The sequence below is a fragment of the Crocodylus porosus genome, unplaced genomic scaffold (assembly GCF_001723895.1).
Source record: "Crocodylus porosus isolate Cpor-Errol unplaced genomic scaffold, CroPor_comp1, whole genome shotgun sequence".
In the NCBI taxonomy this organism is placed as follows: domain Eukaryota; kingdom Metazoa; phylum Chordata; order Crocodylia; family Crocodylidae; genus Crocodylus; species Crocodylus porosus.
Window position 1 is genome coordinate 8,198,612 of NW_017728927.1, and position 26,765 is coordinate 8,225,376.

At 45.0% G+C, this 26,765-nt stretch overlaps 1 protein-coding gene across 1 annotated transcript in view; it reads right to left on the reverse strand.

The window, feature by feature from the left end:
• Positions 1-10,770: 10,770 nt before the first annotated feature.
• The window catches only part of TEKT4 (tektin 4), a 17,146-nt gene continuing 1,151 nt past the window's right edge, over positions 10,771-26,765 (reverse strand). Inside the window, exons 2-7 of the mRNA XM_019542138.1 lie at positions 26,236-26,760; positions 17,071-17,141; positions 15,322-15,465; positions 13,790-14,012; positions 12,928-13,082; positions 10,771-11,110 (exon numbers count right to left, since the gene is read on the reverse strand). Coding sequence (XP_019397683.1) covers positions 10,894-11,110; positions 12,928-13,082; positions 13,790-14,012; positions 15,322-15,465; positions 17,071-17,141; positions 26,236-26,760 — 1,335 coding nt within the window. The 3' untranslated portion in view covers positions 10,771-10,893. The remainder of the gene's footprint in view (positions 11,111-12,927; positions 13,083-13,789; positions 14,013-15,321; positions 15,466-17,070; positions 17,142-26,235; positions 26,761-26,765) is intronic.

Consider the following 26,765-nt stretch of genomic DNA (forward strand, 5'->3'; position numbering starts at 1 on the left):
TGACTTTCCCAATTGGTACCCCTCTGCTAGGTACGAAGATTTATCCTGGACACTTCCTGTGCATTTTAGCTCAGTGTGAAGGCTACAGGCCCCAGATATAGGCACAGAATAATTTTATGATGAAAATGCTCCGCACAAAAGTAACTGGGGTTTGTAGACTGAAATAAATGCATGCAGACATAATGCTAATCCATCACTCTCTTGAGCCCATTCATATTTTAAAAGCCTTGCACAGGGAGAGCTCATACACTACTCCAAAGTCATCTTCCATTTACAAGGCCCAAAGGCGATACTTAATCACAGGCCTGTAACCTAGCAAGGCACTTTGTCATTACGGGATGCATGTGTGAAATGGAAACATCCAAGGACTTCTGTAATTTGCAATTCATTCAATGTTCTGTTCATGGGACAGGAAATGTCTTCTGGTATTCAGAGGCAAAAGACTGAAACCGGCCACTTAACATAATCAGACTGTGAAAGTTAGTGTACTGTTGTCTGAAGAGCAGTTATAATCATACATCCAGGTAATATTTGCTAACGAGCAGCTTGTAATCAGGAATGCAAAGGAACTGTTTGTTAGGGCTACATCTGGACCACTCAGACAAAGCCTTGGCTACGATGATCTAGTTGTGGCTTTGAGCAGGCGGTTGGAGTACATGTGACCTCCTGAGGACCCTTCCAACCAGTGGCAACGTGTAAGGGTGCACGGGGGTGCACACGCACACCCTGAGAGTGCTGGTGCCTCCCCTGCAAGCGCCGACCGGGGAGTGGGAAAACCCAAGCCACTTCCGAAAGCAGCCGCAGCCCTTAATTGGGAAATCCATTAAACCTTTGTGATACTGCATAGAAATAGAAGCAGCCTTGGTCACGTCTACTCCAACCCCCTGACTAAGGTGGCACCAGTTGCCCATGCGTCCAGTCCTCATTGTCTATGATTCTATGATTGTACGAGATCAGCTTAACCCCGTAGAAGAGATGTCTTGGGTATTGGCTTAGAGTAAAGGCATTTGAGTGCAAGACCACTTGGTTGACAGTAAATGATAGCGCTACGTTTTTTTGGTCTGGTTCCATTGTGGAAAATGCAAGGAATTCTGCCCCCAGCTCAGTGTTAATTGGGGATCCACAACCATGCTCTCTGTGCAGGTCCTGCCCAACCATGCATTGAATTCCAACCAGCACCCTTGAATTCCCTGTCACACTTGTTCTCCAGAGTCATAAAAATCCAAAGAGGCTCTAGCTTACAGGGCAGGAAGCGCAGCATTGAGAAATGGACTGACTGCAATCGTCTTGGTACAACAAAACAGCAGGCTGAGTGGGGATAATCTGCTCCCAGGCAAAGTCTCCTCCCAAGGTCTAAGGGTGAAATTATACATTACATTTAGACCATGCTATGGCCACTTAACAAGCTTTAACATGCAAAACCTTGCATTTTAACTCATGCTTAATGTCCTCTGAGTGTCTCAAAGTTCCACCACTGAAGGTAATTGTTGGCTTGGGCTCTGCTACTTAGCTCATGTTCGGATAACTTCAGTCTGCACCACAGAGATAAAACCATTTGCAGTCCTCCAGCATCCCAGGATGCAGTGTTCCCACCTAGAGCAGGGATAGAGCGCAGGTGTCCCGGCTCCTACCCACACACCTGCTTGCCAGGGAGCGACAAGTCAGAGCTGTGCAGGCATCAAACCGTATTAACTCTTAATGTGCACTTGTTCCCAGCACGTTCTCATTTAATACCATTTAACATTCCAGAGATTTAATACAATCTAGGTGTGACAGGCAACTTCATGTTAAAAATGAGAGATTTCTTCTAAACCTTGAAGCACGGCAACACAAAGGAGAAGATGGTTTCTTGTTTGCCAAGGGCTGCAGGAAAAAGAGTTTGCAGTGAGATTATTAAAAGCTTACATACAATAGCAGGTGCTGAACAACAACTTTGCAAGTTGGCAGAGCCGTTCTGCCTTCAAGTGGAAAACTAATAATAAAGGGAACGACTGCTTTGAATCCTTTTCTGTCATTATTCAAATTGTTAATAGGCTTTCATAAGCAGCTCTCTTAGGGAAGACAAACACTTTGCAAACAAAGGAAAGAGGAAGAGAATAAGGTCTTGCCACTTTACCCTTGATCACAACTGCCTCAAAAGCTGCTGCAGTCCTGGAGTCCAAGTACACCTTGAAAACATACGACAGGCAAAGGATTCATTAGGGACCAGTCAAATCTGATTGTTAAAGCACAGGGTTTAACTGTTCGCATGACGTTTAACAGAGACTTTGAAGCCTCTTCCTCAATGGGAGGGATACGGGACCTACAGCTTCCGATGGCCCGTTCTTAGGATAGAAGCTGTGTCTTCCGGTGTGCAATGACCATGCCTGCAGCACCGGGAATGCTGCTGGAACAGCATTATTAATAACCAGCATCTATTTATAGGTTTCTCCCAGGACTTCTCAAGGAGGTTTTGTCTTTGTGGGATCCAAGCAAGTGGCCAGATTGCAAATCCAAAGAGTTTATCTTTGTCCTTGATGGCACAATTCGTTCAGCCCGTGGCTGGTCTAAGTAATCTTACTGGCTGCTTAATATAGTGTAGCTGACCCCAAGCGACCATAGCAATTGGACTTGTCGGACCCACCCAGCAGTAACACAGTCCAGAATGTGGGATTATGGTAAAGAATTCATGCATGACTCATTTTTGCATGTTAGTGATTTTTTTTTTCAGATAATTTTCTGGATAGAAGCTCTGAGGAAATGTCTTTTTTTTTATTTTATTTTTTTATTTTCCTGAGGTACAGAGAGAAAATGTGAAGGTCATTAAACCCACCTGAGTCGACGTCTCGGCAGCTAGTAAGATTTTAATCAGACTTCCAATCCTCTAATTAAACAGGTATTTTTTGTCTCTGCTTTCACAGTAGATACCGTTTCTTTTTCTTGCTGTCGGCGGTCTCCCCTTCCTGGCTGCTTGCACTGTTTCCTGAGGTTCAGTCTCTGCGAGGAGGCGGTAAATTGAGTCTTGGTAGCTCTTCATTCTGAGAGACAGTCCTTTACCAAGTTTTACAAGTCGCACACAAGTTTTATCCACTCAGGAAACAGAAATCCCAGAAGTATCGGATTAGCGAGTCAGGTCTGTAACACAGCATCTTTATACCCTGAACGTCAAACTACAAAACATAGGGAGGAGGAGAACCCACCCACCGTTTGTACGAATATTTTTGCAGGTGCTTGCACAGGGTAGGATAGGATCACACTTAGATGCTAATGTCTACTTAGGTACCTAACAGGTATGAGACGATCTTGCCCTAATTATGAATGCGACAGGCATAACAGGGCCAGTGCGGATGTGTTCTGGTTATGCAGCCCAGTCCTCTTCCAGAGATGACTGTCTTTGTGGCAGCGTACAGCGCGTATCGTCTGAGCTCTTGGCTTCTTTTGAAAGTCTGTCATCCGAGGAGACGCATGGAGTTGGGGGGCCAGGGTGACCATCAGAGCGTGAGTTCATAGATCTAAGGGACTGGAGCAGCCTCCCAAATACATAGGCTCATGAGGAGCCATAAAAAGGTGTTGATGACTTGTCACTACTGCCTGGGACTGTCTTTGAGCTAGAAAATTAAGGGTTAAAAAGCATGCCCTTTGCAAGTCCCCTGAGCTATGCAACCCCATGAAAATGAAGGCCAGAAAAGGTTATTATTAATGACGCAAAGTGGCCTGCTGCTCTCTTAATTCAAGGTGCTTGACCTAGGTTTTGGAACATAGTTGGCAGACTAATCTGCAGATTATTCATATTGATGGCTAGTTAGAGATATCACTTCTCTTCATTTTACAAAGTTAATTTATCCTTGCCTGGAAATTAGTCTTTCAGAGTCATAAAGTCATTGAATTTTGACCATGAGGGAGAGTCCTTGTTGCATCCCTTCTCTTCCCACCATTATTGGGAAGCTAATGTTCTTGGCCCTTGCAGCTGAAAGCAATTCATGATGTTTGAGCCTGATAAAATTTCCAAAGCAGAGCTGATGGGATGGATCATACAGTGAAGCTGTCCTGGTAAAATCTGCCCCGATTTCATGGACATTATACTTTTACAATTACCAGCTAAGGAGGAAGAGACAGTGGGGAAAATGATAGCCAAATGTCTCGTTTTCTTTCTTGTTTGATTTTTCTTTTAAAGTCTATATCCTGGTGCTTTTCTGTTTTCCATTGACATGCTGACGGCAACGGAGTGATTTACTGCCAGGAAAGGATGTGTAATAGTACCAACAGGCGCTTGGACCAGTGGGGCACTTGCATTTATTTTGGAATGGCCTGTGCAGCCCCCCGATATTATCCTTCTGCAATGTGCTCCATTGAAATGATCATCCTGCTGTGCTGAAGGGTATTGTTTGATAATTACACATTTAACCAAGCAAGGTGCTTATTGCCAACAATACCCGAAGAGAGTTGTGGCTGCTCAGTGCTGCAAAGTTCCAGAAAATAGGCCTATTATTCTAAATGAAGAAGTTAGCAGCTCTTGTTCTGGAGCTGGCATTAAGGGAAGAGCCCTGTTGAATTTAAAAATAAAAATAAAAAGGATGAAACTAATAGGATTCCATAGAAACTACACTCGCAAGTTCCCAGCATGTTTCTTTTAATACACGCTACTGGATGGTTAAAAATAACCCCAAGACGGATTTGTGCTGGGAATCTTTCTGTACCCGACTGCGGGTGACAATGTGAAAAGACATTTCCAGTTTTGTTTCGTTGCTAGTATATTTACAGGTTCCCTTTTTAAGAGCCCTCAGTAAAACAAAGATTCCAAAAATGCCCATTTATTGCCGGGTACGTTTGCACCCTGGTATAAATGCACAACGGGGCCTTGTTTCTTTGGATCCTTAGGTGCCGTGTCTACCGATGGCCACGTTCGACACGATGTGATAGAAGAGCAGCGCAAAGTCTGCATTCCTCCAGGGAGACTCTACTTACAGCCTCTTTATTTCCCTCACTGGTTGCCTAAAGGTACAAGAAAAGGCATTTACAGTGAAAAGCCACAGCTGCTCTTTATGTCTGGAGGCATCTTATAAACATGGAGTATAGATTTTATTGGTTTTTGCAGAACTCGGAAGAGAAAGGAGACCGATTTCCTATTGCAAACTGCCTTCGTTCAGGTTCCTGTAGGAGGGTGGGGGTGATAGTAATTGAGAAGGCAGGTAGACTCATAGGAATCACGTTCCAGCACACGTCCTGATGCAAAACCTTGTGCTACAGGAGGAAGAAAACAAATGACTTATAACCTAGGAGGCTTATCAGAGACTCACAGCTGCAGCATCTGGTTAATTTGCCCAGTTTTCGAGAAGAGCCAGCCGGTAAACCAGGAATAAAGGAGAGCTGTTGGGTGCAGGGAGACAGCCTACGGTGATGCGGTTCTCAGCTGCTGTTTAGTCCGTGCTGGTAATCAAGCTAATGTTGTAACACCCATGTCATACTCACTATCATCGTGGCTTCCAAAGTTATAGTCTATGAGCTTGGGCAGAACAAAGCACGCTACCATAGCACCAATTTGCACCAAACGGTTGTCGTACGCCTGGTGGATGAAATTCATCCCTTATGGAGGGCATTTCCATAGGAACAGAATATGGTGATCAACAGATATTGATCTCAGACACCCTTCTGAGGTCTAGTATTATCCTCTGTTTTACACATAGGCGCTTGTCCAACCACACGGGAAGTCAACTTATGTATCCTAAGTCCTAAACCAACACCTTGCTTGTATCACTATCTCCCCAACCCCACTTCTAGTAAAGAAGGTGTGAGTTAGACTTACAGGGTAAAACTTGTATGTGCTTAGATGTGCCAGGAGGGAAAATAGCCCACTGTACACGACTTCTTGAAATAAGGATGGCATAGTGGGTTGCTATAGGAACACCTGCATACCTCACCCACGGAATGATAAAAACAGATCATTTCCCTGGGTGAAATGGAAATAGCCCCTCTCAGGTTCCCACCCTGACTGCAGAGGAGCCTGTCAGCTGCTTGCAAGTGTCCAGGCTTCAAAAGCACTCAAAAATGAGCAGAAACAGGCTTTTGCTCCATCATGTCCTGAATGTTAAAATCATGCTTTCTGAAGACGTAAGATGCTATCCTTCGACATCAGTCAAACTCAAAGGACCCGCTGCTGTCCTTAGACAAGCATCCAATGAATTAATTGGATAAAGAACCATCTGGTGCCTAGGATACTGAAGTAGATGGACGAGGATTTTAATTTGGTTTGGTAGAATCCCCGTACTGAAGAAAAGGGAAGCAGAAAGAAGGAAAAGCTTTTCATAGCAGAGAACTAGTGATCAGGGCTGGTCAAATACCAGGGAACTTTAAGGCAGCTTTGGTTTGCAAACCCTTTGCAAACTACTCCAATTAACATAACATATCTTCAATATTTTTGAATGCTTTGAGTTTTCTCAGGGATGTATTTGGTAGCCTTGTTGGTCCGAGACCAAAAGAAATGCAAAAAAAAAACAGAGAGAGAGAGAGAAATCCAGAAGACAGACAGACAGACTTTTGACTTTTAGAAACGTTTATTCCAGGGAGGGTGACAAATCGGGGGCAGCAAAGACACTACAGTTTGGCCCGAAGGTCTGGGAAGGACAAAGCTGTGGCTCATGGCCTGCAAGGCCTGCCCATGGTCTGGTCTTGTCTTTTTAACGAGTAGACGTTGCAGCAAAGTAAATAAACAAGGGGGCAGGGCCATGAGGCCAGGCATGAGCAATGAGACTTGGGCCTACAGCCCACAGGGCCTGCCCTCGCACTCCAGACAAAAAATGACAAAGAAACATATACATACATACATATACATACATACAGTTCTACAGGAGGATGCTCGGGGGGCCTCAGGACATCAGGGGCTGGCCCATAAGGTCAAAGCCCAAGGCCTCGGCCCCTGGGGGGACAAAACAGCCCTGCAGGGGCTGAAGGCAAGCCCTAAGACAGGAGGAGGTGGCGGAAACCAGGGTAAGGGGCTCTGGGGAGGGAGGCAGCAGGAATCAAAGGGAGAGCACAGGTGGGAGCGCAGGCAAGTGAGGACACCACAGCCCCGGGGGAAAAGCTCAGAAAGCGGGGAAAAGGGGCAGAGAGGAGGTACCCAAGCACAGGCTGGGGAAAGGCAATGTTTAGGGGGGGCAGAGAGCGGGGAAGAAACCTCAGAAAGGACCTGAGCTGGAAGAGCGCGGAAGGGCTTCACCTGGCTGCAGCCATCTTGAAAGAAAGACAGACAAAAAGGGTAAGAAAAACAACCATAAATAAAAAAGGGAAGCAGGAGATGACCTTTTAAAAGCATAAGCTTGAAACCCCCCCCGCCACCCCTCTTGATTGACAGTAGGTTTGGAGACCACCAAACCAACTTCAGCCGGCTCGAGCTTGCTCTGTTCCGCATTCTGTAACCCAGCAACAGCATGTAGAAGGACCCCAGACTTGTGGAAATTCCCCAAAGATGCGCGCACATATATGCCTTATGCCTATGTATACTTATATTTGCATATGTATGACCGGTTAACATAAAGAGTACTATCGAACTCAGATTGGGGGGATCTCTTTGTCTCTGGACATTGAGTACCCCTCTGCAGAGTAATAAACTCACATACCGGACACTCCCTCGTTCTCTGCCTAATTGATCGCGACTAGGAATGGGCCCAGAGATGGGACATGGCCAGTGGTCATCGGTGTATGAGCACACCCTTCGGTGTATGGGTGCTACGCAGTAGCTGGCCAATTTCCCTGACAAAATACATCCAAAAGAAAGGAGAAAGACATGCAAAAAAAAAAAAAAGAGAAAGCCATGCAACGCCCCCCCCCTGCAAAAATGCAGAAAAAGAGAATTGTTTTTGCAATTTACTAGTTGGTCTAATAAAAGGTATCATTTCTGAACCAAGAGTTCTAGATTTTTGCATTTATTTCTGAGTTTCCTTAAAAATACTTCCTTTGACCCGTCACTATTAGCAGTAGACAACTAGTCCTCAGATATTTTTGACTTGCCGATTGCACGATTGCAAGCTTCTCACAGGACAAAAATGAATGACAAATAGCTGAGAGTGGGTAGCTATTTTTGGAACAAAATATGAAACGTCCCATATTAACTCACCTTCCATTGAATGTTGTGACTATTCCAGAAGGAGAAATAAGGTGACATCACAAACTACAAGGCAAATGGAAATGATTTCTTTACAGATACATTTGCCATGTGTTGCAGCCTACTAGTTTTACTTGTGAATTTTTATGCCATTTGGGTTTGCTTCAGGCCAGTTGTTGTTACTTTGGGAATGACAAGGTGCCCTGAACTGGAGGGGAAAGGTTTCCTTCAAGGGCTCCTGGCTTCAAAGGCTTCATTAGCTGCAGAGCTGGTATAAGAGATTTGCACTGGCCTTGTTCTCATCCTTCAATGTAGAAGCATGCTGTGGGTGTTGTCAGCATGCACAAGTCTTGGGAAGGCAGCTCTAATTTATACCAAGTACTTTGAAGGGCTTCAAAAGAAGGGGAAGACAAATACGTCCCCAGTTTGGGTGCAGACTAATGGTGAAGTCACGCGTTACACTTAGACCGTGTTAAATCTGTGAAATGTGGGACTGTGAGATTGCACTTGAAGAGTTAATATTGTTTCTTGCCTGCATCGCTCTGATTTGCCACTGAAGGGCTGACGAGCAGGGGTGTGGCTAGGAGCTGGGATACCTGGGCTCTATCCCTGCTCTGGGTGGGGAATGCTAGGAGTGGTGCATCCCGGGACGCTGGAGGACTGCAAATTGCCAGTTATATCTCACAGAAGCAGCGAAGCTGCCCTAACACAAGGTAGGTAGCACGGCCCAGAGTTAACCCTCGCCTACTGTGGTACAACTTAAAGATGCTCCGAGGCCATTTAGCATGAGTCAATGAGCTTTAACATGGGGATGCTCACATTTTAAATGCCCATAATATGGCCTAAATGTCCTGCGTAACTTAACCCTGAGAATCATTCCCTTCACTTGTACACCAAGCACCAAGTCCCACTGTCTAATTGATCCCGTCTGCCATATCACCAACAGCGGAGCGGTTGACAGCAGCATACAAGCTGCCGGCAGTGAACGCTTGTGCAGTTAGCCCAGAGTGTGCTCCAGTAATTTGCTGATACATCTCGTGAATTAGTCACATTTGCCTTCTCAGAAGAGAAATGTGCAATTCCTAAGCGTTGTACGAGGTGGTGGAAATTGTCACCATGGCTCTTATTGCTCTTGAGATAAAAATGCTGTTGCTGTTTTACTTTTCAAAGGGCCTGCAGCATGGCGAAACGGCCCAGCAGTTACCCAGGAAAGCATCACAGAAATACATTTCCATCTCCCTGCAGGTTACTTGGTAATGATGCTGCAAATCACCTGGAGTGGAGCCTCAAAGATTAACTGCAATAACTTCCAGACTTTGGTTCTCATTTGAACTCTTTCATTTAAGACGGAGTGTGAACTGCAGGCTGTGCACTCCTGGGAAATTCATGGTGCAGACAGGGTCTGGGATCGCTGGTTATACGGGGCTACATTTTTTTAAAGGCATTTCAAAAGCCAAGTAGCATGGGTGTTACATAGCTAGATGCTTCGGAAATCTCAGTGGATACATTTCTGCTTAGTAGTGTCTCAGGATTATTTGTGAAACTATACAAGGCACTATAGACTCTTTTCCTTGTACAACAACTCTGCTCCTAATGAGCATGATTCAGGCTCTGGATGATGAAAATGGGATCAGCAAGTACAGATAGGAGATATATGAAATCCCATGGATGCAAAACAACTCTGGAAATAGATATCAAGTCAGAATGTGCCTTACTGATGCAAGTTTTTTCAGAGAACTTGTAGTAAGCTTTAATTCGGTCCCAAACCAATATGCATGTCCTGTGTTAAGATAATATGTGCTTGAGCAAATAGCCATCAGAGTTCAACTGTTATGCTCATTAATTCTCATGCTCAGCATAATAAGCAGAACAATTTAGTGACCATGTGGAGGGAGGATGTTTTTAAACTGTCTTTTAAAAATAAAAGTATGTGAATTCACCTTCAAGCAAGCCTGTTTCACTTAACCTCTTCTTTTCTGTGTTTTGATGCAAATCGCCAATGAAATGAGGTGCTGCCTGTAGACTCATGGGTGAATTATACGTGCTACATGGTTTCACTAAGGTAGATGGTATTAATGTGTCCTTTGTTCATGAACTACTCCTCTGAAAGCAGTGGGAAGCTTCTCAAAAGATAAACTTTGACAACCAAATAGCTAAGTTCATGTTAAAAGGGGCATTCAGTTATCCATAAGATGTTTAGCCTCTCTTGAATAATAAACTAAGTTGGGTTTGGAGAGTTTAAACTCATTTAATTCTATACCAGATGATACAGGCAGATGTCTTGGGTTTACTCCCTTGCCAGCATGCAGCAAAAAACCTGCCCTGTGCAGACTAGACATTTTTTCTCTGCACTCAAGCAGCTTGAAACTCAAATCTGTTGAATCTATTCCTACCACAAGCATACTCATCTCTTGTAAAAATACCCAAACGCATTCACAGCAAGGCAGTCTGAAAAGGAGAGAAAGCTAGAAATAACGCTTTCTTTGCCTCATTCGTCTTGTGGCAACAAAGCATGAAAGCACCACACCGTGTAAAATCTATCCAAACATAAGAAATGCACAGACTAGATTCAAAGTGGCACAAAATCCGCCTTTGCACTCGCCTTTTCAAACTCAAGGCAATCTAAAGTTTTTGTCTAGAAAACTACGTCTAGACAAAATGAATTTCCAAGCGCACAAACCAGGCAAATAGGGTTATATTTTGATGCCTTTTGATTCAGATAAAAGAAGTAAACAATGAAGTCAATGTCTTTAGCATATTATTACAAAAATCACAAATTTTTGGTTAGGATTTTCTTCCAGCCTTCCATATTATTGCTACTGGTAACCTGCTAATTTAAGAACACCAGGGTACCGTGTGCGGTGGGCCATGCATTTCTGCCTGTCAATAAAAATGCTGTTTGCCTTCACCGCTATCTCCTTTTCTAAGTTCATCCGTGTGTCTTCCAGGTTTCTCAGGGACTGCTCAGACTCCTGTAGTTTCTTCTTCAGAGATTCAATGGACTCTGTTAGTTCTTCAACTTCACTGATCAGCCTGAATTGAATTAGATAAGTAATAAAAATTAGAAGCCGGCAGTATGTGACTCTCAAAGGCATGTGAACTGTTATGACTCTACAGTTTGTAGTCTTTATTCTCATGACGCTCAACAGCCCAGTAATTAGTTGTTAGACCTGCAATTACCAGGGCCTGGTGGGTAATGGAGACGTTGAGCAATTGGGTTATAAAATGAAGCTGCTCTCAGAGCGGTGAGTGAGATCTCTTCCAGGAAGCCTAAAGCTAAGAGTGCATTCAAATGACTGCAATTATAAAGGTCTCCCAAAAATCGGATGGTAAAAAATATGTCTAAGGTGCATTTAGACAGCTTTTTGCCATTAGTTGTAATCAACCTATCCTTTGACGTAAGAACTGTTGCATTGTGCAAGCCCCCTTGTCAAGAAAGGGTGGCATAAGAACTGTTCCATGATGCACTGATTTTTCATTGACTGCATATTTATTTCAACTCATTTTTTTTTTATTTCTGTTGGTGTAAGGCTGGAGGAACTGATGAAGCCAACAGAGTAACTCCAGATTTCTGCTGATGTAACTAAAATCAGGTTGCAGTCTCCCATCTGTTTTCAGATTGAACTGCAATCTGTCCACCTGAGAGAAGACCTTCCAAGTGAGACCCAGCACTCTACTGAGTTTCTGGGAGGACTTTGAATGTTGTATCGCATCTCTCTCCAAACTTCTATTTCACAAGGCGAGAGAACCCCGTGTGTGGGTATCTTTGGAGGGTGGAGAGTGATTTGAAACAATATAAGCCCCCAGGTCAACAAAGCAATGAGACACAGCCCTTAAGCATGTTCTTAAACCACATTGGAGGCAATGCTCATGCTTAAAAGCTTTGTGTAGGCATAGCTTGATGAACTGCGGCCCAAAATGAGTGCATCTGAGAAGGCACGAAGCACTGGGATTAAATCTAAGTACTGCACACTGCACCGAAGAGCGAAACAGCATACTGGATTCAACTGCTGCATTTTTCCTACCCATACACTGTATAGCTGGAAAAGCTCACCCCTGATTCTTTGGGGCGGAAAAAATGAAAAGTGATTAAAAGAACCCTAACGGGGATCAAGAGTGGCACAATTTGATCCTTTATCTGAAAAGGATATATTCATCTCCAGTTCTAAAATGGATTATTACTGACAATCGCATTCCATCAGTCCGGTCCTTTGAAGGAGTTTTCCCCACTTACAGGAATGAACAGCCCATTTACCTCCTCAGGGCTGGGAGGGTAACTCATTCGCCACATAACCCACCTCCTAGTGAACCTCAGCCAACAAGTGTAGGGGCTGCCAATTATCCGTGACCTGCCAAGTTATTTTGGATCAGCGGAAAAAGCAAAGAAACTACATTGCTCCAAGAAGCAAGTTGATACAACCATGTCTACGGAGGTCCTATTTATGACTACAGTAGCCCTGGCTAAAATCTTCCTTAAAATGACTTTACTCACATGTCTCGCACCTTTTTCCTCAAAAACCAACCCTCCAAAATTAAGGTGTATAGGTTTAACACTGGACTCCATCCATGAAAAAGCCAGCTCTATGCCGTGACTCTGTAAAATATCTTTTTTTTCTACATTCTGCCTCTCAAAACCTGTGAGTGACTACCATATGTTTTCGTATACCATATGCCCCCCCAATAAAATATGCACCTGGGTTATGTCAGTGAAAAATATCAGAGTTGGTCCTCATGATTAAGCACTGAAGGCCCCTGGCTACAAAATACATGGCTCTTCTAGGCTGCTGATGCTAATGCCTATACAGGTCTTTGGATGTAGTTGGGGTCTTTTAGGACTTCAAGCTCTTTACCTGAACTGCGCTGCATCTCTGCAGAGATCAACATTGGGCCGAAAAGACCGGTCATACAGCCGTGTTTGAGCGACTTTCATTGGTGCCTCTTTGTCTTTGATAGCTTGCTTGAGAGAAGCAATATTGCTTTCTTGATCTCCAATCTCCGTCAGGGTCTGTTAGGAAAGAGAAGAACCATGAAGAAGACAGGCTTCATCAAATGAAAATTGCTTAGGCAGCGCGATACAAGAGCACGGTGCTTTGTAGGCATATTCTAACAAGGCCCGTTCACGCGCCCTGTGAATTGATGATAACTTTGCTGGCTCGTTTGTGGCCACAATGCACAATGGCAACAGCAAGCTCTCTTCTTGCTCTGAGCTGAATGGAAATGGCGATCTCTGCTCTGAAGAGCTGAAGAATACCTTGTGCCTGGTTACAGATGTCCAGTTTCTTAGTATTCCCTATTCATGGCTGAATTGACCTCAGCAAATCATTTCTGGCACATTGTTTAACCCAAAAAAAGTTAGGCTGTTTTGAATTAGATAAGAGACTCTCTGCCTTTAAGGTTCTGGCGTTAGCCAACTTTGAGCTGCTATAAAAAGAAGGGAAATACCCATTTCTTTAGAATCTGATTTAGCAAAATACTACAGACAGATTTCACTTGAAGCACGTGGGAAAGTCCATCTCTCTTTAGGCCAACAGAAAAGACCATATGATTTCAGCATGTGCATAACTGGGACCAGAATCCATTGCTGGATACTAACCTGATGCACCCCTCATAGGCTCAGAAACTTTTCTTAGGGGATCATCATATCCCAATTGTCTCAGCAGAAGCAAAGGGTAATAGAAACCTTGCAGCCAACATGTGGGAGGGAGCCCTTACTTTTTTCAAGTGATGCTCCAGTTTGTGCTTGGCGTCTTCCATCTCCTCGCAGCGTTTCGCAAAAGCCTCGTCCACCAGAGCACACTGCATGCGCAAGTCCTCAGCAACGTCGTGCAGGATGTTGTCAATCAGCGAACGGAGGTTGACGGACGCAAGTCTCTCTCGCTCGGCCCGGTAGATGTTGTCGTGACTGAATTTTGCCCAGGTTTCTGGTGTTGAGGCACTGCAAGAAGAGGTGACCAGGCAAAAGTCAGAGGCTCCTGTTTTCAGACTGGATTTTTTCCAAGTTGCACTAAGGAGAATTATCCCATTTTGGTAACTTCTGCCAGGCCAGCAACATCTCTGAGCTGGCATCAACCCTCTAGTACTAACGCATGTAAGACACGAAGAAGTAATACATGTGCATCTATCACGCAGTGACAGCCTACCTATCTTCTTGCTTCTGAAGGAAGTAAAAATTATCTGGAACCATGCGGAGTTTCATCACCTTTCCCAAACAGGAATAAAAAGGATTCCTATATCTTAGGTCGGGGTGGGCAATTATTTTCAGCAGAGGGCCACTTACTGAGTTTTGGCAAGCCATCAAGGGCTGCATGACAGGCAGCCCAGGGTGGATAAATATTAATCTTCTAAATGTTTTAAGGACCCTGTGGGCCAGACAGAATGGCCTGGCAGGCCACATCTGGCCCCTGAGCCACATTTTGCCCACCCCTGTCTTAGGTAGTCCAAGAGGGCAAGCGCTATGAAGACAGCAGGACATAAACTCTAGAATTTCTGGCCAATTTAAGCTTTATAATCCATGTTAGTTAAATCTGGCAAACAGAGAAACAGGATTCTGTGGCAACACTTTGCCATCTGTTGAGCAGCAGAAGAAACTACATGATTTTCTGTGTATCACATAGTGAAGATCCTGATTGGAGAAGGGAAAAAGCAACCAGATTTCCTATAGCTAAGCAATACACTTTTGCTCTAGGTAAGAGAAGTGGAACTTTTCCTTTCAGTCACTAACTGGAGGCGTAATCTACTGCTTGGCATCAATGAGAGACCGTCAGTGGGGTTTGGAGCAGCCCCCAAAAGTGTGAGAGAAGTTACTGCAAAATACTTCTGCAACACTTAATATGGATTTGTGCAATGTATGCAATCTGTTTTAAAATTACACCACAGTCCAAGGTCTGATTGCAGCTGTCTCAGAGCTAGCTCAGATACCAAGCATGGCATAAATACACACCAGAAATGTTGGACGTTGCGCTGTTGCCAAGACCTGAGCAGGGTAGTTCAAAGCTAGCTGCTGTGTGTCCCCAGGAGGTGCCCTCCCAACTTCAACTGCAGTAGGTGTGATCTTCTAGCCCATCAGATACCACTATCCATGCAGACACTCTTATCCCACAGTCAATGCCAGGTAGCTTACTCCACTTTCACTGAGCATACATGACACCTTCTCCATACAGGTCGTTGCATGGAGACACCTTCTCCATACCCTCACTGAGCATCTGTGGCCTTCTCCTTAGAGGTCACTAACAAGTCCTCCTCACCTCTCCTCAAACTTTGCTGAGCCAGGATGGAACTGGATGTTGGTGCTCTCATTATTGTATCTTCCACACTTTTCATCAATGTTGTAGGTTTCAACCTTATCGGACCAGTCCATTTCACAGATCTGCTTGTGGTCTCGATTCAATCTTAAAAGGTCAAGAGTATCACAAATCACTGCTGGGAAAATCACACAACTTTGCAAAGTCATCACAAATGTTCTGGGACCAAGGTCATAGCCTGGGACTTTCAATGGAAGCTGGGTAGCTAGCTTACTTCTTGGAAGGGCCCAGGCAACACTTAATCCCAGAACGTTTTGCAGAGAAGAATATGGAGACTAAATACCTCGCTTTACCCATTCTCTGTTGGACTCAACTCTTCTCTGTGGTCATTGCACAGTCCGGTCTCTGTGGTATAGAGGGGATTTCTTGGTAGGGTTGCCAACTGGGACTGAAGCTATTCCAGATTTTTTTTGTCAACATGATGGAATATTAATCCTATTAATACTCTCCTGGATTGCTTGAAAAAATCACCAGGAGGTCAGTACCGATTTTGGTAGACCCTTGGCCAATCCAGGCGGGCTGGCAGCCCTAGTACTTGGGCCTGGGGCTAATCGTGGTGGAAAGGAAACTCAATTGAGAATTGAGCCATATCATTTACTGGGTTCTCTTTTCCACTCCCGACTAGGTTATACCTTGGACACTGAATGATTTGGTCCTCTAGAAAACACAAAAATGACTTGCCATTACTAAACTTGGTGGTTTTGTTTTCTTTTCTAAATTAAATTGTTCGTGCTGAGTGCGAGTAATTGTAAAATATCCTTAAAGAGGGTAGGTTTACAAAAAGTATCGTTCTTCTCTTGTTTGTTACCACCAGATGTCAGTATAAACCAACAAATTAAAGAATATTTAGGCTAACCTAGGTAACACCAAGACCAGTTTAAAACAATTACTGATCTGAAGTAGAGTCCATGCTCAATAGATGCTCTACTGAGCTTGAACTGAGGTAATTAAACAACTTAAAAACAATTGAGTGCTTCCATTTTTTACATGCTTTCTTAATTAAAATAGCATTCTGCTTTTACATCTAGCAGAGCATCGTGAATAGCTACACTTAAGAATAAAGACATTGTGTATGTTATATGTGCTTAACAGTATATATATAGTATCTTGAAATACCTTGGAGAAAAAATATTTATGAAATCCTAAAGAGGCATATTATAAATAAAAGTATGTGTTACTTTTGAAGGGCAAAAGACTTGCATATAAGCCTGAATGCTGGGGTTTCCTTTTTTTTACAGAGGTCTTAAGTTTATATTGACATATGGCAGCAAAAACTCTGACAAAGCTCCTTTTTCAGTCAAATTTCTTTAAAGGGCATTTTAATATAACTGTGCTAGGCACAATGAAATGAGATTAGACCACTAGCTTCATCAGAATAAAAGGCTTGTAGTATACTTCTATTGAAATGCAATTGTGAGTTGTCACAGAACTACGTAGGCATATTTGCAAGCAAGACTAAAAATTTGAATATAGCATAATGGAAAACACTGCTACAAAATGACATGACACTTCTATCAGCTCGCTTGCTAATGCTAAATTTGCATATCTAACCACCTCTTTCTAGAGAATTTAAATAGAAAGTAAGACGTGTAGAGATCCTGTGGTGGGACGAATTTCACCCACTAAGATGTCTATCCCTATGAGCTGATCCTATAAATTAAGAACAGTGGAAACAGTGAAAAAGCATCTTACTGCATCTGGTTAACAGCTTGCATCAACGTTCTTTTCAAAAGCTCCTGAATATTTCTGATAAGCTCTGCTTCCTAGATAAAAATATAAAGATTATATGAATAATGCATCCCGTTTGCAGAGGTCTTTGCTCTCATCACCTGTTGGGACATTGCTGAAACTTCCTCTTGTTACCCATTATCTTTGCCAGTGGTTGTCATTACTGTAAGCAGAGATCTTTTGAGGAGTCGGCTATAATTAAAATATAAAGATGGTCAATCAACGCTGCGTGAATTCACTGATAAACTGTAAGTCTGGTACATCTATAAAAAAGACACAAAGACTTCAAAATATGCCCATTCTTGAAACTTCATTGTTTTAATAGAGTGCGTATAATACATGAGTATGAGAGATATTTTGTCATATTTAATACAACATGTGTAATACGTAGGTTACAGGTAGAGTGTTGCAAGATCACCTACAGCATTACTGTATATTTAAACAGGCTGAAGATGCCCAGACTGAAATAATCCAATGGACTTTGCATTTTGGCTCTATAGGGCCAGACCACAGCTGTCTCAAATGAATCCTGCATCTGATAACGGCCAACTCTAAGGTGCATGGGAAAAATAACATCCGCATCTAGTCACTGATGTGATGTTGTACATGAAGGAGCATCTTCCTCCTAACATGGTTGAAGCCATGAAGATGTGGCCTACTTTGAGATGGCCTGGATGCTTGAGGTCCCAATTTGAACTGTTTTATGTCCAACGGATGGAAGAATGTAAAATCTTAAAGGAATGTTGGCATTAAATTGATTTGGACAGGAAAGCATCTATTCTTCGTCTTGGACTGTAAGGTGTTTGCTTTGGGTATGAACTATTTGTGCTCAGTGAGTTGACTTCCGACCTGGAAAGCTTATGCATTGTTACGTGGTAGCTGGTCCAGTGAACACGCTCCATTTCCTCCACTGTACTCTTACTTCCAAAGCCCAATGTTTGTGGTTCAGACAAGAAAATGAGCTAATATACGCGAAAAAACTCCTTATTCGTTTTGCTATTTTACTGCAAATACAGTCCAAGAACCAACACAGGAAGCACAAATTCCTGAACAACTGTTCCCTCAAAACCCTGCTGGCACTAAATGACCACATTATAACAATGGTCTCGACAAATAAGGAGATATACAAACCATCGACATTCATCGTAAGAAACAGAGGGGGAAAATGATACCGAACAAACTGGGTTTTTTATGGATAATAACAGCTTTGATAGAAAAGAAAAGTTAGTTTTTTAAAAAGAAGCCCATTCAAACCACCCCTATGGTATCCCTTTAATAACATTTGCTTGCAATTGAGAGAAACGAGGCTTTTATATTCTGCATGATAGGAAATATTTTGTGGGCTGATTTCTCAGAAGACCGTCACTTTGCCACATGGATTTTGAAAGGTTTAGCAAAGCACAGCATTTGAAACTGCATTAAAGAACACTAATCTTATTCTGTGCTGTGTAACCTCCGTGTAAATAAAGAGACCATTTCCCTCTATGATTAACATGCAATTTAGTTTTTAAACGAGGCCAGTGCGGGTTTCTTACGTGGAAAAAGTGATTCTGTGCTGAAATAAATGAGACACTTGGTGAATGACCCAAACTAAAATTAACTGCATCTCTGCTGGGGAGGTGCGCACTTAAATAGAGCATAGCAAGGCTGCGGTAGCAATTGTCATAGTCAATGGGGACCATAAACCTAGTAGAACATGGAGAAACCTAATGTGTTCCAGCAATTACGTCTAGATATTGATCCACCATGTGATTTCTCCTGACTTAAACTCAGCACCGTGCTAACATCTAAGCTACAGAAACCAATGGGACCTCCTTATTAATCTTACAGCCAGAAACTGGGAAGACGGAGCACTTCTGATCAAACTCCAGCTTAGTTCAATCTGAACTTAGTTAAATTTCCCTCTTGCTTTACAACTTCCCTCTTGCCTTACAGCCGTGTTTCTCTGGCTATGTCCAATCTAGTAAAAGACATGCAAAGTGCCCTGCTCACCTCCACCCCCAAATTCTCCATTTTTTGCCCCAGACAAAATTCAATGCTGACTAAGGGCTGTGGGACAGGACTTCCAGTACTTCCAGCTATGGACAAATTCATTATGTGCTAGAAGTGAAGTGGTCCCCAATAAATTCTCACTGCTTAATATGATGTACCTGGCAAATTGGTGCTGATCCAAGGCTAAAGACATCTTAGCCACAGGAAAGGGAGAAGAAAGGACATGTGAGCTGTGACCCATGCTCACCATAACCTATGGTCCTTCCTACATGTGCATGATGGGAAACGAAGGGACCTTTTGCCTCCATGCTAGTCATTTGCCCCTCTTTCCACACAAAAAGCTCCACTGGTTCCTCCCCAGGCCCTCTGGTTGCAGGTGTATAGGTGCCCCTAGGCTGAAAGGAAGTGATTTGAGAAAGCTGCTCCTTGACCCTGTTGGGAAATATGACCAGGAGCGATACCAAACTTCACCGCTGCCTTCTCGTGTTGCAGAACTGCCCCTCAGAGGGGCAAATACCACCTAGAAATGCAGCTGTTTTATCTCCCCCCCCCCCATCAATCTCAGTGCAATTCCCCATTCAAAGAGGTGTTTTGAGAAAGAGGTGACCCAATATACGACCCAAATTTAACCTGAGCACAGACCTGTAATAGTAATTGCCTAGAAGGTCCAGCCCATGCCACAAGAAGGGGATATAAAAGGGTGTTACAAACTACCAGGTTTCAGAGGCGTATAAGACGTGATGGGCCATATCCTCTTATTCCCACCCTTAATGATCTCGTGTTATCCTCTCAGCTTGTCTGTTAAAATGAGCCACTATGAAAGCTAAAGTAACCCTGCCGTGCTTTCAGGTTTCCTCTCCATAGTTAATAGACCCCATTTGTTGTCATAAATGTTTGCCAATGAAAGCGCAATGAGCAGTTTGCAGTTTAGTGCCTAATAAATGTCGCTGCACTTTGTAGTGATGGTGCTAGTATCTTTCTTTGTAACAGTCTTGAAATGATACATCCATCACAATGCATGATTTTCTGCCTCCTGACACGTGGAAGAAGCCATGGGAATATTTAAGAGCAAAGGTTTATGAATGTCCCAAACGGTAGCGATCTAGCAGCAGGATCCGTGCTCCATTTCTGCATCTGCAAACTGCAGGCGCGAGGGACTGCAAAGGGAAGGGATGGCACTTAGAAATTCAGTGACATCAAGCATACCTGGGCATAACTGTGATGGGCAGAGTGAAGCCAGGATGAGGATCTGCAGACCTGAGACAAAACGGAGGACAGCACATATGTTCAGGGAAGTGGAGGCTGGAGTAGAGGTGTTCCTCCACCGCTATGCTGTTTGCCAGTTGAACTGGTCTGGAGCCATAATTACACGTAGCTCGGTGTGTTTAATCCAGTTACCTCTGCACAGGGCTGCCTTACTGAGAAGCAGCTTGTTTGCTGGGGATGTTTCCCTTGAACATGAGCTCACCTGGCAAAGAGACAGATCATGGAGGCTGGAAAGCATTTTCTGACCATCCCCTTGTCCCAGTCTCATCTCTGGCAGAAACATGTGCAATTCTATTTTTTTTTCTTTCAATATGTAAAAAGAAAAACAAAAAAAGGACCCTTGCATTTTTATAGTGGCAACAGTGAATGCCTTTGCTTTGACAGCTAAGTGAGTGTCACCATTCCCTGGTGCAGAATCAAAGGTGCAACGAATCAAGGAGGAGGGCCAAATGCCTTTCCAGGGTAACACCAATGACTTAAAAATAATTACATCTGCTTGCCCAGGGGTGGTATTTGGCACCCAGCTAAAATATCTGGACACTGCATATGGAGAAATAGACTTGGCATGCAGAATATACACAGCCGACAAGTGATTTATTGATGATATACTCTCCTGTGACAAGCCCTCTGCTAGTGCCTCTATTATAAATATTAGATGCTTACACACACGTATTTATACTGAGGTGGAGGGGATTCAGAGGACATGTCAGCATGTGCCAGGCTGCTCAAATGCATCATTCAAGCTAGGTGCATGTTTGGCTTTTTCCCTGAGTTCATGTATTTGCAGTTCAGGAGCTCAATACAGTAAGAAAACGGCACAGCTTATATGGGTTCATCCTTTTTATTCATGAATGATCTTTTTTTTTTTCTTTTTAGGAAAGAAAAAAATGCTTTCTTCCTCCACCCTTCTCTTCCTAAGCAGAACAACAATGAGGTGCTTTCTATGCCAAATAGGGAAGAATTGATTTAAATGATGTATTGTAAAGTAATCTCTTCTAAGTACTCCAAAGCTGATTTCTACTATGTACCTGAGAAGCTTTTGGTTAAATAAATGCATCCCGCATGACAGCAATAGCTAAGTGGCATTACATGTCCTAAATAGGACTCCTTTCTCCAAAAGCACAGAGAGAGGAGCTGAAACCAAAATTCAAGGATTTCAGGGCATCTTCACAACTGCTCCTGGTCTTCTTGAGGGGTCATCTGTAATGGCTTCTGCCACAAAGGAAAGGAAACCACATTTCCACGTCATGCTTTCTCTCTTCGTGTGCCAGTCTGGCAGGGCCGTGCAAAACAGCACTGTTGCATTTCGACTTTTGCTTCACCATTTGCTTTGTTTTGAGTTTCGTTTTGTTTCGTCGCTGTTTTGACACGTTTCGACGTTTTTCATGATTCCCCATTCTAGCCTATAACTTGATCACTTCTTGCCTGATTCATATAAAAAGAACAGGGATGGTAGCCCCTTCTGAGGGCATGAAACCTGCCAAGTTTCAAGGAGTTAGGTGCAGGGGTTTCTGGGAAACTGCTGACAAGCCAAACTCATATCACTTGCCAGCAGCAGCAGCGTGCTGTCATCCCTCGTGCAAATCCGGGGGTCTGCACCCCCCGGGAGGGCTGCGGAGCTGTGACAGACTCCTCCCTCCTCGAAAGTTTCGATACAATTCGAGTTTCAAAGCCGGGCTTGCTGCCGCTCGGGCTGCCCGCGGGATGACGGCAGGCTGCCGGGAAGTCTGGTCCTGCCACTGGCCCCAGCCAGCAGCATGCTCTCCTCCCGCACTGCAGCAAGCCCGGCTGCAAAACTCGAAACGTTTTGAGTGCCCTCGTTTCGAACCTGTTTCAAAGTCATCTGTTTCGTTTTGATTTCGCTGTTTTGAGCTCGAAATGCATCGAAACAGCCTCAAAACGAAACGCCCCTCGAACTTCTGCACAGCCCTACATCTGGTGTGATATACCATGCACCGCTGAGAAGATGCTGGTTGTAGCTTTGGCTCACGTTAGTTCTGCCTCTGAGCGGATGAGAAGTGTGAACGGGTCCTCAATTCTGCGCAAAGGAGCACAAAGAAACCACGGACTGGTGAACCCCCCGCCCAGAATTTCAGAGCGGAGCAGCAGCCCCCAGGCTTCCTCCATCCGCTCCTCCCAGCAGATCTCCCAAGGGAGATTTAATGAATGATGCTCCTCTCCAAGACCACATGCTGGAGTGCCTCTGGGGGCAACACTGCAGCCTGTTAGTAAAAAAAAGGGGAACTTCCAGTCCGCGACATGTTGGAGCAAGTTTTGACCGCATCGGGCAGTCAAAACTTGCCCAAACCAGTGCTGTCAAATTGTCTCCACAGCTGATTTTAGGAACACGTCTCCCCTTCTGGGGGGGTTTTGCTGGGGCACGTGGCTCATGCAGTCCACACTGGACTTCCAAAGGAGGCCACACGTTTGAGTGAATATTTCTACCGCCCCATTGCTTCTGAGAAGGGTTAAAAGCAGAAGAATAGACATGTGAGCAGGGGAAAAAGATAGGAGTTTTGCTATAAAACCTGCTTAAAGCTGTCAAATAAACAAGCAAATGAAAATAAACTCCCTGGTAAATTGGCTCATTAACTTTGAATGGGCAGCTAGATTTTGGGGAAGAACAGCTGTAAGTGTCAAGTATGGCTATTAAGCATTTGAAGAGCAGGACATTCAAGGTAGGGATTGATCTCCTGCAGCGAGAAAAAGGCATATAGCCCTAGCCAGATCTTGAAAGAGCTAGCAAAGTTATGCCCGAGTATATCTGAAAACCTGCTACTTTCAAAAATCTCTGCTGTAAAAACCCGTTCTGTTAAAAATGTGGAGGATTTCCTCTGTTACTGTGTATTCCTTGTCCCTCATTCCTTGTTGAAAAGGTCATTGGCATGGTAACAAAATCTTTGTTTCTCCGGAGTGCATCTGTGTCTAATAGTATGCCTTGCCTGGGATCACATCACTCATTCTTGATGGCACCTAGGTGGCTGTCCGTGCTTTGTCATCATAAACAGAGAACTGTAATTTCAGTTAAAGAATTAGCAGCGGGAGCGGAAGGACTTAGCAGCGAGCCAACAGTTCTTCATACCAGAGGACAAGAGACAAGAAAATGCAAGAGAGAAGCTGCACTAGAGCAATATTTTTTGTTGCAAAGAGATATTTCACCAAGTTCTTTACAAAGCATCAGAAGCTTCAGAGAATTTCGGCTAGATCTGTATATAATGCCACTGATGTTCGCGGGGCAGAAAGGCCATCACGGTACCTCTGAAGCCATCTAATGCTAGCTCGTCTTGCTATATTATCAACTGGGATGCTCTCTAAAATAACAGTGACCCCTTCAGCATGATCCCAGGCTCAATAAACTTCCCCTCAATGAAGTCTTGCCCTATGCTTCTCTAAGTGGTAATAGTGGCATCTCATTTGATCGGTAACGGGATCTAATTTGATCCTGAATCAATTTAGGCACCTTTCAGAAAACATTGGTGATTGCAAATAAGTAGCTATGAGTTTATTCTTCAGACACAAGGAGGAGGATCATTTGCAATTACAGCCTGGGCCCATAGGTTTCATAGATACATAGATTTCATAGATTTTTAGGGTCGGAAGGGACCTCAATAGGTCTTCGAGTCTGACCCCCTGCCCTGGGCAGGAAAGAGCGCTGGGGTCAGACACCCCCAGCCAGGTGCTTGTCCGGTCTCCTCTTAAAGCCCCCCAAGGTAGGGGAGAGCACCATTGGAGCCCATTCTATTATCCTAATTATCTATTATCCTAATTACATATGTGCAAATACCGTGACACCCATGGGATGACACCGTTCCAAGGGCTCTTGCCGGCCCGGTATATTTTGCATGCACTATTGCCCTGAAAATAGCTTCTGAGAAGCAGCTAGCAACGTTTTTGCTGGAGGAAGGTAGCTTCCTGTAGGAGAAAAAGGGTCGGAGCTGGTGCATTTCAGAACAGCGTCAGGTTAATATAAGGCTGTCAGGAAAGCATCTCTATATGCTCAGTGCCTGCTAAGAGCTGTCATCTGGTGCAATGGTGCCCTGTCTCCCCCGCAGTCTCTTGGTATACCGTAGATTCTGGTTTTTATCATGCAACAGCACAGCCTACCACCTCTTTCTTTCCCTTGGTGAGATCTAACCACTCCTCCCCCTTGTAATAAGGGGAGGAGAGGGATGGCCAGCCATTGCCTACAGGACAGCTGCAACTGACTCTTAGCCTGAGACCTAAATTGTACTGAGCTGGCATAATCGGTTCCACTTCCACCTCCTCTTCCAACGGAGAAGAGCGCAGGTCCTAGTGTTTGCATGCGAGTGGAGGCCACAGATGTCTAATGCCAGCATAGGATGCTCTGGAAGGCCCCCATGCTGATCATCCTTGGACAAAGATGGGAACAGGAACGCCGTGGAGCTGGTAGTCTCCTTCACTTGCATCCAAGTACCTACAGGCCAGCTTGAGCAAGGCAGAGTCCAGCACCGGAGCAAGTGGAGCTGGGTCCTTGTGCTCTGCAGGGAAGCGTCTTTTGGGCTGTGGTCTGCACGCTGTCTCAAAGGCAGTGCTAGACCCCCTCCCCCCCCAAAAAAATAATGCAAAAATCTAGAACTCTTGGTTCAGAGATGATACCTTTTATTAGACCAACTGAGAAACTGCAAAAAAATAAAATTTCTTTTTTTATTTGTTAGATAATTAATCTAACAAATTATCTTTTTTAGACTCAAGGCACCTCTCATTAGACTTGAGGCACCTCTTAGGTTACACAGATTTTTAGGGTCGGAAGGGACCTCAGTAGACCATCGAGTCCGACCCCCTGCCCTGGGCAGGGAAGAGCGCGGGAGCTCTTGGAAAATGGCAGCTTGTACCTGTCACTTGTTTTTTGACTACAGAAAAATACAAGAGCAATTCTTCTGGCACACAGAGCTCAAGACCTCAGCAGGGCAGACTGTTTTTAACGGCCTGGCATCCTATTTTAAACCTCTGGGTTTATCTCGTAAAATCAGGTTTGCATACCTCGCTGTGCTAACATTGGGCAGACCCCTTGAAAGGATTTCAAGGCACCCCCGGGAGGTTGCGGCAGCCGAGCTGATCTGTGCTTATGTCTCTGGTACAGAGGAGACCAGCTGAGATGGTTTCACCAGAGGCACCCCGGTTGAGACTCACTGGTCCGTGGTTTGTGTTCACGTGTCTGGCATATAGGAGACCACACAGGATGGTTTCATCAGCGATTCCCTGGTTGAGGATCACTGACTTATATGCTCTGTGTTCATGTGTCTGGTCCAGAGGAGACCACACAAGATGGCTTAACGGTTTCACCAGAGGCACCCCGGTTGAGACTCACTGATCTGTGGTCTGTGTTCATGTGTCTGGCACAGAGGAGACCACACAAGATGGTTTAATCCGTGACAACCCCCAGTTGAGGACCACTGGTCTATACGCTCTGTGTTCACGTGTCTGGTCCAGAGGAGACCACACTGGGTGGTTTAATGGTTTAATCAGTGACCCTCTGGTCGAGGATCACTGACTTATGTGCTCTGTGTTCATGTGTCTGGCACTGAGAAGACCACACAAGATGATTTAATCCGCGAGTGTCCCCGGTTGAGGACCACTGATCTATATGCTCTGTGTTCACGTGTCTGGTCCAGAGGAGACCACACAGGATGGTTTAATGGTTTAATCAGTGACCCCCGGCTGAGGACCACTGGTCTATACGCTCTGTGTTCATGTGTCTGGCATAGAAGAGACCGCGCAGGATGGTTTCTCCGGTGGGCCCCCGGTTGAGAAGCAGAGGCCTTCGCCCAAGCGGGAGAGGATCTTCTCAGGTGAGAGGCCGACTGGGGAAGAGCCAGGCAACGGCGCCCGCCTGCCCCCTTCTCCACTCACCTTGAGCAGCTCCACCTCCACCTGGTCCCGCACCAGATCCGGGGGCTGCCTCCTCTCCCGACACTGCAGGTTGTCGGTGGCGATGGAGTAGGGCACCTCGGTGGCGTCGAGCGCCCTCTCCAGCCGCACCTTCTGCGCGGCCAGCAGCTCGGTCTCGGCCGCCAGGTCCTGGATCTCCTTCTGCAGCTCCGACTTCCAGAAGTGCAGGTCCTGCAGGCGCTGGCCCACCAGGGCGGTGGCCTCCTCCTGCGTGCGCTGGGCCAGCGCGGCCGTGGCGGCGGCCAGGCTCCGGGCCTGGCGGCGGCAGCGCTCCGAGCCGTCGCGGTCGGCGAAGGCGTCGTGGTACTGCGCATAGTGGCGCTGGTGCCACTCCTCGGGCAGGTACTTGGCCGTGCGGAAGCCGGCCGTGGCCAGCCCGCAGGACGAGTCCGGGCCCGTGTTCAGAGCCACCTCGTGCAGCTTCGCGGGCAGGCCCCGCACGGGCACGGCCTGCGGCGCCGGCTCCCGCGTCAGCAGCACCGCGCCCTGCG